At 41.6% G+C, this 12739-nt stretch overlaps 1 protein-coding gene across 1 annotated transcript; it reads right to left on the reverse strand.

The window, feature by feature from the left end:
* Positions 1-2374: 2374 nt before the first annotated feature.
* PRSS35 (serine protease 35) lies at positions 2375-10316 on the reverse strand. Its single transcript, XM_069726430.1, has 2 exons — positions 10054-10316; positions 2375-6824 (listed from the first exon to the last, which is right to left on the reverse strand). Exons 1-2 carry the CDS (start codon positions 10080-10082, stop codon positions 5534-5536), a joined length of 1320 nt encoding a protein of 439 aa, XP_069582531.1. The 5' UTR covers positions 10083-10316; the 3' UTR covers positions 2375-5533.
* Between the last annotated feature and the right edge of the window lie 2423 nt (positions 10317-12739).

Below are 12739 nucleotides of genomic sequence, written 5' to 3' on the forward strand. Positions count from 1 at the left end.
GTTGTACTAGCCACCAGCTCCTGTTTCTCCTCTTCTTCCTCCTCAGTGTCCACCTCAATGATGCCCAATCCGTGCTGAGCAGATGAGATGAGGCTGGGCGGTCTTTCTCCATCCCCATCTGGTCCGCATGCAAAGCTTCATGTTTAATTATGAGCAGCAACTTTTTAAGTAGGCACAGAAGCAGGATAGTTGTGCTAACTATGGTATCATTGCCACTCACCATCTTTGTGGAGTCCTCAAAGACAGAGGTGTCAAACTGCATTCCTCGAGGGCTGCAAACAGGTCATGTTTTCAGGATTTCCTTGTATTGCACAGGTGATAATTTAATCACCTGCACAGAATGATTCCAGCACCTTGTGCAATGCTAAGGGAATCTTGAAAACACGCATGGTCTGAGGCCCTCAAGGAATGCAGTTTGACACCCTTGCTCAAAGACATCCATGCCCAATCTTCAGTTATGTGCAGAGGCTGACCAGAATGCCAAGAGGCATGTTGGAGCAGGTACTCAATCATTTGCCTCTTCTGCTCACGAAGTCTGACCAGTATGTGTAGAATGGAGTTTCAACATGTTGTGATGTCGCACACTAGTCAGTGCGCTGGCTCTTGCATGGGCTGCTGTAGCCGACTTGCGGAAATGGCCGCTGACACAGATAACATTGACCAGAAGCTCTGGTAAATCTGGGTATGTTTACAGAAACCCCTGAACTACCAAGTGGAGAGCTTGCCAAGCTTCACCACTGCCACCAGTTTGCGCCCATTATCACACATGACCATTCCTGGTTGGAAGTTCAGCAGCAAAAACCACAGATCTATCTTGTCTGCTATTCTTTTAAGTAACTCTGCCGCAATGTTCGGTTTGTCTCCTAGACAAGCTGGCTTCAGCAGAGTCTATTTTTGGATTGGACCGTATGGAAGACCTGGTGGTGTTGCCAAGCCTGCTGAAAGCATTTTCTGCTATCATACCAACCACCTGTTCACACTGCTCTGGCTTCAGAAGTGGTGTACCGTGCCTCCCTGCAAAGTGGAACAGGAACCTATGTGTTGCAGATTCTTCTGCTCTAGTAACCGACGTAGTCGCACATGCCCCGCACATTCTTTCTCCAATATGAAGTCTCAGAGAGCTGTGCAATGGCATCAGTGTGCGGCCCCTGTCCTTTTACAATCCTTGATGATGTCAGACAGCCAACCAATCACCGTAGTGCCACAACCAAGAGAACAAAAGAAAGTGACATAAAAAATGCAAATTATTATTAGAGCCCATTGTTTTATGTGCTGGCTAAGGCCACGTTCACATGTCAGTATTTTATATCCGTATTTGTAAGACAAAATTAAGAGTGGGACAATCAGGAAAAGTATAATAGAAACACGTCGCCTCTTCTGTATTTATCACCCACTCCTGAATTTGACTCGCAAATACCGAACGTGTGAATGTGGCCTCATGGTTTTGTTCACAATTCATTGGCTCCATAAACCAATGCAACAAATTGTGCATTATTTCTTTGCAAGATGTAGCACAACATGTACAAAAGAGAAAATCATAAAGGCCTCGGTGACCTTGATGATTATTGTTCAGTATTAATGGAGGGTTTCCATTTATAAAGCAATGGCAGATCCTGGTAATATAATCCAAGAATGCCCATTTACTTATGGTTATATGTTGATTATACATGAATGCTTATTAGGTTGTGGAATATTTTGGGCATATCATTTACATTCAGATGCATCTATTGGTCCTAAAGAGAAACTGAGACATGTCCATGTCTGTTTCGATTGATGGACCAAATTCAAATGTCAATACTACGTCCATGATGTGCACAGGCAATACACGAATGCCATTTGTGTTTCATCTGTGTGATGTGTTAATTCAGCATCAGAGCAATCCCACTCCCTAGTCCACTTTCGTGTGCCGTGTTTCTAATTAAGTCTCATATATTGCAGAGACGAGGCTGATCTACAAAAAGAGATCATTCATGATAGGACATGCCCTGAGTTTAACCAAAACGTGGATCCATTAAAAGAGATGTATTCGATTTCACAAAAATATGCATGTGCCCTTAGAACTAGAGAGCTAGAGAGAAAACTGGTTTTAGAGCATGTCGCCACTTCACTGCTTTCTCCCCATGCATGGGATATGTTAGGTAATCAAAAACCGTACCAGGCATTGTGATCCATTGGCAGCTCGTTTCTACTCTTTCCCCTCCACCTACAATTTGTATGAGTTATATTTCCTTTCCTTGCTGTCAATCAGTAAGAACCTTAATTCCAGCCTTCCACTGGATGAAAACCTATCCTGGTCAAGTGCTAAATAAATATTGGATGATTGCAAGCAGAAATCTTTAATTGTACGCGGGATTGATACAGAAATGATAATGGATAGTAGACAAAGAATAACATTTATTTGATGAAATGTAACACTACAGCAACAGAGAAGAACCAGAGCAACCTAGAAAATGAATAACATTTTAATTGTACCATGCAGTTCAATTCTTTCCCTGGATTGCAGGATGCCATGTATGATCAGTAACTGGCAAACGTTGTGTTTGCAAAAGCAAATAAGTCCCACATATTGAAAATACCTTTAATGAATGGCAGAACAAAATTAGCACCATTGCCATTCCTTACAGTATACATTAAATGCCTAAGCAAATTATCAGCGGAAACAGTCAATTCCTGTATGGTAAAAGTGCCAAGCATGGCATCATACGTCTGGAAATCATAATGCTGGAAACCACTTTAACTGAAGAAAAAAAGGGACTCGGCATAGAATGACTGTTCAAACTAATTCCCGCCGTTCAGGGCTCCATGGCGGAACCAATCATTTACATACACCTTCCCACCTTTTTGTTGTCCCTGTATCTCCAATCCCTCTTCGGAGAGCCAGAGAAGGGTGGAGATAGAAGAGAAACAAGCAGGTGGGAAGCTGTATATAAATTATTGGTCCCTGGTGAAGCATCAAGCGTCTGTCACCACAGAATGACTGTGCAAACCAAGAACAGAGTGCCTTTAAATCATTTACTCACTGATCCAGGACATATAGGTCAATGCACACATTGCAATTCGATGCAAACTAATAGCACAATAGTCCCTGATATAGCAATGAAAAGGCAGCGGAGGTCGAGGGTCAGACATTCCCCTGCACTCCACATGTCTATGCAGCATCAAATTTCAATAAAAGGTGAACAGAGTGGTGGTCTGACCAAGGGAGCCAGTGGCAGCTATGAACTCTATAATATACATGACTTTCCGATGTAAATCATAGTGAATTAGGCTGTGATAAGCATCGCCATCAGCCCCATTTACCTTTTAGAAGAGTGACACAGCTGCTGAAAAACTGGAGAAAGAATTTCCCCAAAACTCTGATGTTATTTAGGCCAGAAAAGTGGTACAAACTCCTCCCTGTATTTCATAAAATCTCTAAAGTTGCACAAGGGTCCCTTGGGCTCCTACTTTGACCTTCCTGCTGTTGCAAACCTACAACTCCTAGACTTTCAGAACATGCATGATTGCAGCTATCAGGCTCCATTCCACCATAAAATTTACTGGAAAACAGGTAAATAATATAAGTGTATGTGCACACAACATGTTTTTCAGGTGGAACCTACCTGAAAAAGCGCTCATTAAACGTTAAAGCACCACTCCAAAGGTATTTTACATTTCAGCTCTGGAGTGGTGCTACTAATCTAAGTTTCCTGCACTAAGTGTTATACTTAGCAGCCGTCGTCTTCAGCTCTTCCTGGCACCGATTCAGTCGCGTGTCGCCATCTTGTGACCGCAATTTCTGACTGATGCAAATTATGGTAACACGTTCTCAATGCAAGTGTATGAGAACCTCGTACTGACTCTCATAGACTTACATTGAGTTGTGACTTCTGGACCACCCGGCAAATGCTGGAGTCATCCAGCGGGTCACAAAGACCGACCAGAGTGGCTCCAATACAAGATGGATACCGTGGCTGGTAAGTATAAGGTTGGGGCAGAAGCACTAGTCTGGTGGAAACATGTCTCCTCTTGATATTTTCTGACTGCAGTGTTACCATGAGACAACCAACATCCTACCTGGCTGAGGAGGAACAATTCTTTGTTTATATGGGGGATGTTGGGAAATGTGATAAATTCAATGCATACAAGAACTTCAGGCCTGGAAGACCTTCACAAGCGCGTCTAGGCCTGTAGCTTCTAATGGCTATATCTCAGCATAGAAATATGGTTAATGGTTTATAAACTAACAGCGATTATTGATAATAATCCTTGTAATCTCTTTTTATTTGAAAGCGTTTTAGCAGTTGTTGGCCTTTTAGCAGAGGACCTGAAGTTATCTACTTTATACAGCCTCAACACGGGAAAACAGTATCCTGTATACAGAATTAAAGCTGAAATTAACTGTTCTGCTCCATGCACCATTTTACTTGTTGCACAGTGTATTCTGCCTGTATATATCGCATATTGAGCATAATCTTTCCTAGGTAGACAGTCACTACCCATGTAGAGGAACAAGGAAGCGGCTGTATGACCATCAGAGTCCTGTCCCATTTACGGCCAATTACCTACTACATTTGCTCAGTCTTGGACAGCCACTTTGCTTCATTCCTCTACAAGGAAAGTGGCTCCGTGTCAGTAAAAGAAAATAGAGACATATTGCTTTCTCCCAGGAGAGCAATGTTCTGAACTAACCCAATTTTTGCCCTGTAATTAAGGGTAAAATATATGTGGACCTTCGAACAGGGCACCATTACTTCTTGGCACTGGGCAATATGTCCATAATGTATATGTTAAATGTATATGTTATGATGACTGTTTTGTCTTCAATTACCAACTTTTGAAGAGAATCTAAAACACAAAATGGCTGTTCAAAACGGGCAAATTAACCCACTGAGTTCTAGTAGTGATAAACGCAAAGGCCATCAATGGCTTCAAAACGAAAGTGGCAGGGACTACATTTAAATACATTACTGCACATACACATGCTCACACCAGTGCGTGTAGACATGAGATACACATATTATTTATTTAAGATGTCAATAACACTTAAAAAGCTAACCCAATCATATTCACCCTGGGCAGATGATTTCTGGGAAAGCATGAACACAGGATCATTTGCATTCTTTATTTTTCATTGTAACAAACCAGGTATTTTTCATGTGTGTTGCTCTGAATGATTGCCACCATGATGAAGCACAGAATAACAATGTGACGTGATTGTGAAGGTTCCATTTCTGTAATGGTATAAATCTTGTAAAACAATCTTCTTATTTTGGGGCAGTCGTGAGTTCTCTATAGCGACAGCAGATCTGCTGCTTTCTCCTAATAAATATTTACATGACATAACTCCTTTATTCCCATATAGTTAGCCACTGTTTTTCTCCAGCTTTCGGTATTCCCTTCAGTGGTGCTTTGTTAGGACATGCGCTAGAATATGCCTTTGGAATTGCATTTTCTAAAACAAAACCCATGTATTGTCCCTTTGTCATAGTTTTAAATAACTTTCTCTAAAACTTTCCTTCCATAACTTCCAAGTAATTGTTTTAATAAAGGTTCAGCCTTGAGAACAATCGGCATTATTGCCATGTATCCAGAGACATATCTGGGCGTATTTGAGTGGAGTAATTCTGACGGCTACATTGTAATCCTGCTGCTCAGCACCAACATCCACCCACTGGTGGCCTGAATAAATTGCAATGATTTTCCGCTTCCACTTTTTCTTGTTGGGTTCTTTGAGACGGATGTAAATGCCAGAACCACTAGAACCCGGTTCTGCATCACAATACTGATAAAACAATTCATTAGATTCCACTGACACGCTACAAAAACGGTAGACTAACTGTCCTGGTCGGTCATCATCAAATCCCGAGAAGTGCACTCTACTGCCCTGCATTTTATGCACCTCAGGGCTTATTCCAAGGTCCATGAAGTTCTTTTTCTGTGGACGCTTTAATTCCAAAACTGAATAATCATAGTCCAAGGTCATGTTTTCAGATACTGCCTTAAACCAGCCTTTAGGAATCTGGATTGCTTTGACTCGTGTCCACTGGAAGGATGGCTTTCCAGCTTGGGAGCCTTTTTCACTGCCAGATCTCTGATGCGTCTCCTCAGTGTCTGTCTCTTCTGCCACTGACCTTTTTTGTACTGATTTCTTCTGTTTTCTTTTGCCCCTCTTTGGAGCATCTTCATCAGCAGGTGGGATTTCTCTGTTTCTCTTCGAACCCTTCCGTCTTCTTCCTCCCCTCTTTGATCTGATTTTGAGTATTCCAACTCGTAACTTTTTGGTATTCTTGATATAATCTGTGCCATCATGTATACAGTGGGCTGCCGTTAGCACGTGTTTAGGTGAAACGAGAATGCCACTGCAGCCAGAAGAAAGCTTAACTGCAGTACTAAATGGATAATTGGTCATAAAGTGCTTGTCAGATATACTGAACCTACTGTCAGTACCATAAATCTGCCTCTTCCTTCGCGGGGTATGTTTTACTGAGGGACTGGTCTGATCCAACCTGACTGGCAGACGAACCTTTACTTTTGTCATGATTCGCGTCCCATTGTCAAACATTGTCTCGTAGGAAAGGTAGTTTTCAAGGTCATCTTGAGTTGGTGGTGGTAAGTTCTTCTGACATTCGATCCCACAGGTTCCATGGAGTTCTTGGATTGGTTCTGCTTGGAACATTGGACTGTTGAGATGGACAACATCTGACTTGACAATGTGAGGTATTTCCTGGATGTGCCAATTGTAACCTTCCTCATCATCATCTGTCTTGCTGGTACTTGGCATTACAGTAGAGAGTAGTAGGAGTATAAGATGTAAGTGATACATTCTGCCCAATGGTCCTGACCTAGAAAAAGAAATAATGCATTAAAACGTATACTTTCCACAAGACGCCAGCTGATATAATGTTTACATGCCTTATGTTTTATATCAAGTGCAGAGATATGATGCTATTCAACAAACATGCTCTTATGAAATTGCTTTCTACAAGGTTCTAATTTGTAGTCCATATTTTGTGTCCAAAATTGAAAATAATGATTCAATTGTACAATTGGTCATACCAAATGCATAGTCCACCGATGAGTACCACAGTAAGTCACACTCTATAAATGAGCGTAAGGCAGTGTTCCCCAACTCCGTTCCTCAAGAGCCACCAACAGGTCATGTTTTCAGGATTTCCTTAGTATTGCACAGGTGATAATTGCATCACCTGGACAGGCAAGCATTCAATCACTTGTGCAATTCTAAGGAAATCCTGAAAACATGACCTGTTGGTGGCTCTTGAGGACCGGATTTGGTGAACACTGGCATAAGGGCTCATGCATGTGAAATGAACATGTCCTGTCTGAATTTTGATCGGACCACACACTGACCTTACTCAATATGGCTGCTCAGAAGAATGATTTTTCTTTTGGTCTGATTGTCAGTGAGAACAAAATCGCAGCATCCACTACTTTCTTGTGCATATTGGGTGCGACTGACTCATTCAAAGTCTATGGGTGCGTAAGAAAAATCGGATCCCATACAGAACATTCGTGTGTCATCTGATTTTTACGGATACATTTCTATTCTAAACCGTAACTGTATTTGGTCTGTACATTTTTTGTGTGGTTGTATGAAAGCGGATCGCACACATACGTCACATGGACGAAGAAATGGCACTCGGATGAATAATCGTCTGAGTATTCTGGATGAAACTCAGAAGATTTTTCCTCCACTTGTCTGCAGCCGGCCTAAAGGCCACATATGCCTGCAAGGGTTAAACCAAAGAAGACCTCTATATACAAACTACACATGGTTGGACATGTACCCAATTTTTAGAAAGGCAGACTCCTTTAGTTCAGGGTTTTTTTTTCTAGTACATAGTGTAAGTAACCAGCACTGCAATATACTATATTCTCACTCATACAAAAGCCAAAAGAGTTGTGTTGAACCTCAAACATCTCAAAAATGAAATGGGGAAACATTATATCGGATTTCTCTTTTTGTGTAAGTAATTTCAGGTGATTGGTATAATGCTGGTATAATGGCGGACAGATGGCACTTCCATGGGAAGGAAGGCTTTCCTACTTACTAATACTCCATCTCTAGTTATCAGCACTCTGGTCCACACGGAGATATAATGCAGCGTTTGTCTTCTACAGATCTTACTTGCGACCTAAGTGCTTGATGGAATCTAAGTAATGTTCTCTGACTTGCTGAAATATTCCAGACTTGTCTCACTTCCATGCAAATCCGAACTATTTTGCTCTTAGGATGTCAGACATCTCATCCGTCGTTGACTTTCTCCATTATTGTAATGTTTGTATGCCAAAACCAGGAGGGTCTCCAAAGCACAGAATGGGTGAATCTTTCGATTGTAGCTTTCGTCTGATTGCTCCACTCCTGGTTTTAGCATACAAACACTGATGGGAAATGCTGACCGAATACTGACGTGTGAATGAGGATGATTAGGAATAATCACAAACGCAAGTGTTTCTCTGCAGACTTCTATGTCCCGTCATGCACTATCTATACATTCACTATGAATCTCATGGAATTTTCTTGGTTGAGTATAGAAGGTTAGCGTTGGAAGGGACCTCCAGGGTCATCGTGTCCAACCCCCTGCTCAATGCAGGATTCACTAAACCTGCACACCAAAAATTGAATCACTGGCGTGCTAATAATTAAATCGTTGTCCACTGCTGCAGAATAGGTTGGCACCAGTGGTGGGAATTCCATGCAACTTGTGCAAGTGTATAACAGCCCAAGAGTAAAGTGGGCTCACGTGCACCTGCAACCAGCTTCTCTCACATACATAAAGAATGGTATTACTATAAGCTATTGGACCGCAAAGGGCCCATGTGTGGGACCCTCTTCTGTCTGTGTCCGCTGCTGGTGAATGCTATCTAATGATAGGTAGAATGTATGTAAATAACTGGATCCTGGTTCTCTCCATGTAATGCTCACTAGGTCCAGTAGGTGGCAGGAGAGCATTAGAAACTGGCCATGTACTCAGTCTATAGCAGACTACTTTCTTAGAACAGTGCCATTAACTTGCATCATAATTTTTTGTTTAAAAAGAAAACCTTCTCATCTCTATACTAAATGTGTAAAATATTATTATTGTCATCTTTACTGCATTATGGGTGGCAGAGACCTTAGAAGATCCACTACGTCTGCTATGTCTATTGTTTACTCAGTGTGTCAAACTTTTGTAAAGTTATTAAATGCAAACAAATCATCAGATCAGACAGAGGATGTTAGAAGGTTTCCTAACTGTGAGCTTTTGGGCTCAGTAGAGCCTGTGCCTATGAAAAGGGGGCACTGGGGGCACTCCTGGTACTCCTACTGCTAGTATTCATGTCTTCTGTGCCACCATCAGATCCAGTAAGTGTTGGATGTGCTCCATTCCCACAGCACCCATCAGTCCTGGTACCTGAGTGCTTTATGGATACATCTTCTATTCCTGCAAGTCACATTTGTATTTTTCCACAGTCCTAAAGGAAAACTTTACTTGACCTTCCTAGTCTGACTTAAGTCCCCAGTGTAAAACCCTGATTTAATATGTTGCAGAACCTTTTCCAGGGAGGATTTCTGATTTAATTCCAGCAATTAGTAGGGAGAGGATAAGAAAAAGAGAAGTTAATATGGGAAACACATTTTTGGGTCTCATCCTAAAACTACAACACTGATTTTTTTTTCCAGCTCATTGATTAGAGAATACATGAGTGCAATGATACAGTAACATTTGCAGGGGTCCAGTGAAGATCAATGCTGGTGGTTCTGCACACACGGTACCTGAGACATCCACAGACAAGGGGTCATAATCCATTATTAATTGCAATAAAAAAAATAAATACTGCAACTCAATAAAACAGCCATGTCCATCCCTGCAGGTACCAATGCCTGTCTCTACACATCACAGAGGCTCTCATCCCCTAATCCTTCTGTAGGAGAAGCTGCCAGCTGCCCTAGTAGTGTCCTCCAGGTATTCAGGAAGGTGCTCAGGAGATCACCATCTACCCTAAAGATGGAATTCTGTCATCCAGAGAAGTTAGCCCAGGTACTTGCAAATGGACATGGTGTTGACTTACCTAGTGAAGAAGAGGTGAACACCAGTCATCAGGCACACAGCTCCTCCACCCCACTCTGTGCTGGCTCTGAGGTCCAATCCTGGAGGTAGCAGCACCTCCAGCCCATACAGCAGAGGGGAGGGGAAGCAGAAAGAAGCTTTTGGGAGGGGCAGGGTAGTGCTGACTTGCCTTACTTGTGATACCAGGAGACATTTGAGGATACAGCAGTTCTGGGAGGTGAAATGAAGGTACCAGAAAAGTGCACAGCCCTCTTTATAGCTGTATGGTGCACAGGTTCTTCCCACCGGCAGGGGGCGCAGCAGCACTCATCTGTATGGCTGCATGCAGTCTGCCTCCTTAGCCTGGCTGGTACCTGAGGAGTCCTGCACATTGCTAGATTGCTGTCTGTCCAGAGATGTCTTTTATTTCCAGCTGATGTGTCATTGATATGTATATTATTAATGTTGAAAGCCATGATAACTTTCCCACTGGTGATCAGCAATGATTGCTTTAGTAACACACGTATAACCATAATTGTTTCTTCTTTTTAACATAAAGGGGTTATGCAGGATTACAGAAATGATGGCCTTCATTTTGGCAGTCCCAGATTACTTTAATAAACAGGTGCAAATAATGTCACAATCTTCCATCTATGGTACCTGGCATTGTGTAATTTGCTTTCTTAAGTAGGAGCTGTCATCTACCTTGATATTTCAGCTTTAGGAAATACTTCCCATTCGGTAATAATTGTACTGCACCTATTGTTAGTTTGGATTGTTCTGGACTCATTTATGCTGCTGAGTAAAAAAAATCAATCGGTGGGGTAGATGGTCACTTTAGGCTCCTCAGTCGGAGAAGCCCACCTGAAGCAACTGCTACTCTTAGGCTATGTTCATGTGCAGCGTGACTTTTTGTTATTGCATTTTTTATGTAAGTATGCTAATTTTTACAGTACCAACAAAACCTATGAGATTTCAGAAATCTCATGCACACGCTTATTTTTTTTCATGACTCCATTTGAGAACTGCAGCTGTCAATTCTCTCAGCATTTTTACAACATTTGTTGCTGCATTTTGGTGAATAATGCTAACTTTATTAACCCCTTCATGACCCAGCCTATTTTGACCTTAAAGACCTTGCCGTTTTTTGCAATTCTGACCAGTGTCCCTTTATGAGGTAATAACTCAGGAACGCTTCAATGGATCCTAGCGGTTCTGAGATTGTTTTTTCGTGACATATTGGGCTTCATGTTAGTGGTAAATTTAGGTCAATAAATTATGCGTTTATTTGTGATAAAAACGGAAATTTGGCGAAAATTTTGAAAATTTCGCAATTTTCACATTTTTAATTTTTATTCTGTTAAACTAGAGAGTTATGTGACACAAAATAGTTAATAAATAACATTTCCCACATGTTTAATTTACATCAGCACAATTTTGGAAACAAAATTTTTTTTTGCTAGGAAGTTATAAGGGTTAAAATTTGACCAGCGATTTCTCATTTTTACAACGAAATTTACAAAACCATTTTTTAGGGACCACCTAACATTTGAAGTCAGTTTGAGGGGTCTATATGGCTGAAAATACCCAAAAGTGACACCATTATAAAAACTGCACCCCTCAAGGTACTCAAAACCACATTCCAGAAGTTTATTAACCCTTCAGGTGCTTCACAGCAGCAGAAGCAACATGGAAGGAAAAAATGAACATTTAACTTTTTAGTCACAAAAATTATCTTTTAGCAACAATTTTTTTATTTTCCCAATGGTAAAAGGAGAAACTGAACCAGGTAAGTTGTTGTCCAATTTGTCCTGAGTACGCTGATACCTCATATGTGGGGGTAAACCACTGTTTGGGCGCACGGCAGGGCTTGGAAGGGAAGGAGCGCCATTTGACTTTTTGAATCAAAAATTGGCTCCACTCTTTAGCGGACACCATGTCACGTTTGGAGAGCCCCCGTGTGCCTAAAAATTGGACCTCCCCCACAAGTGACCCCATTTTGGAAACTAGACGCCCCAGGGAACTTATCTAGATGCATAGTGAGCACTTTGAACCCCCAGGTGCTTCACAAATTGATCCGTAAAAATGAAAAAGTACTTTTTTTTCACAAAAAAATTCTTTTAGCCTCAATTTTTTCATTTTCACATGGGCAACAGGATAAAATGGATCCTAAAATTTGTTGGGCAATTTCTCCTGAGTACACCAATACCTCATATGTGGGGGTAAACCACTGTTTGGGCACATGGTAAGGCTCGGAAGGGAAGGAGCGCCATTTGACTTTTTGAATGAAAAATTATCTCCATCGTTAGCGGACACCATGTCGCGTTTGGAAAGCTCCTGTGTGCCTAAACATTGGCGCTCCCCCACAAGTGACCCCATTTTGGAAACTAGACCCCCAAAGGAACTTATTTAGATGCCTAGTGAGCACTTTAAACCCTCAGGTGCTTCACAAATTGATCTGTAAAAATGAAAAAGTACTTTTTTTTCACAAAAAAATTCTTTTCGCCTCAATTTTTTCATTATCACATGGGCAATAGGATAAAATGGATCATAAAATTTGTTGGGCAATTTCTCCCGAGTACGCCGATACCTCACATGTGGGGGTAAACCACTGTTTGGGCACTCGGCAGGGCTCGGAAGGGAAGGCGCGCCATTTGACTTTTTGAATGGAAAATTAGCTCCAATTGTTAGCGGGCACCATGTCGCGT

The sequence above is a fragment of the Ranitomeya imitator genome, chromosome 5, assembly GCF_032444005.1.
Source record: "Ranitomeya imitator isolate aRanImi1 chromosome 5, aRanImi1.pri, whole genome shotgun sequence".
NCBI classification, from domain to species: domain Eukaryota; kingdom Metazoa; phylum Chordata; class Amphibia; order Anura; family Dendrobatidae; genus Ranitomeya; species Ranitomeya imitator.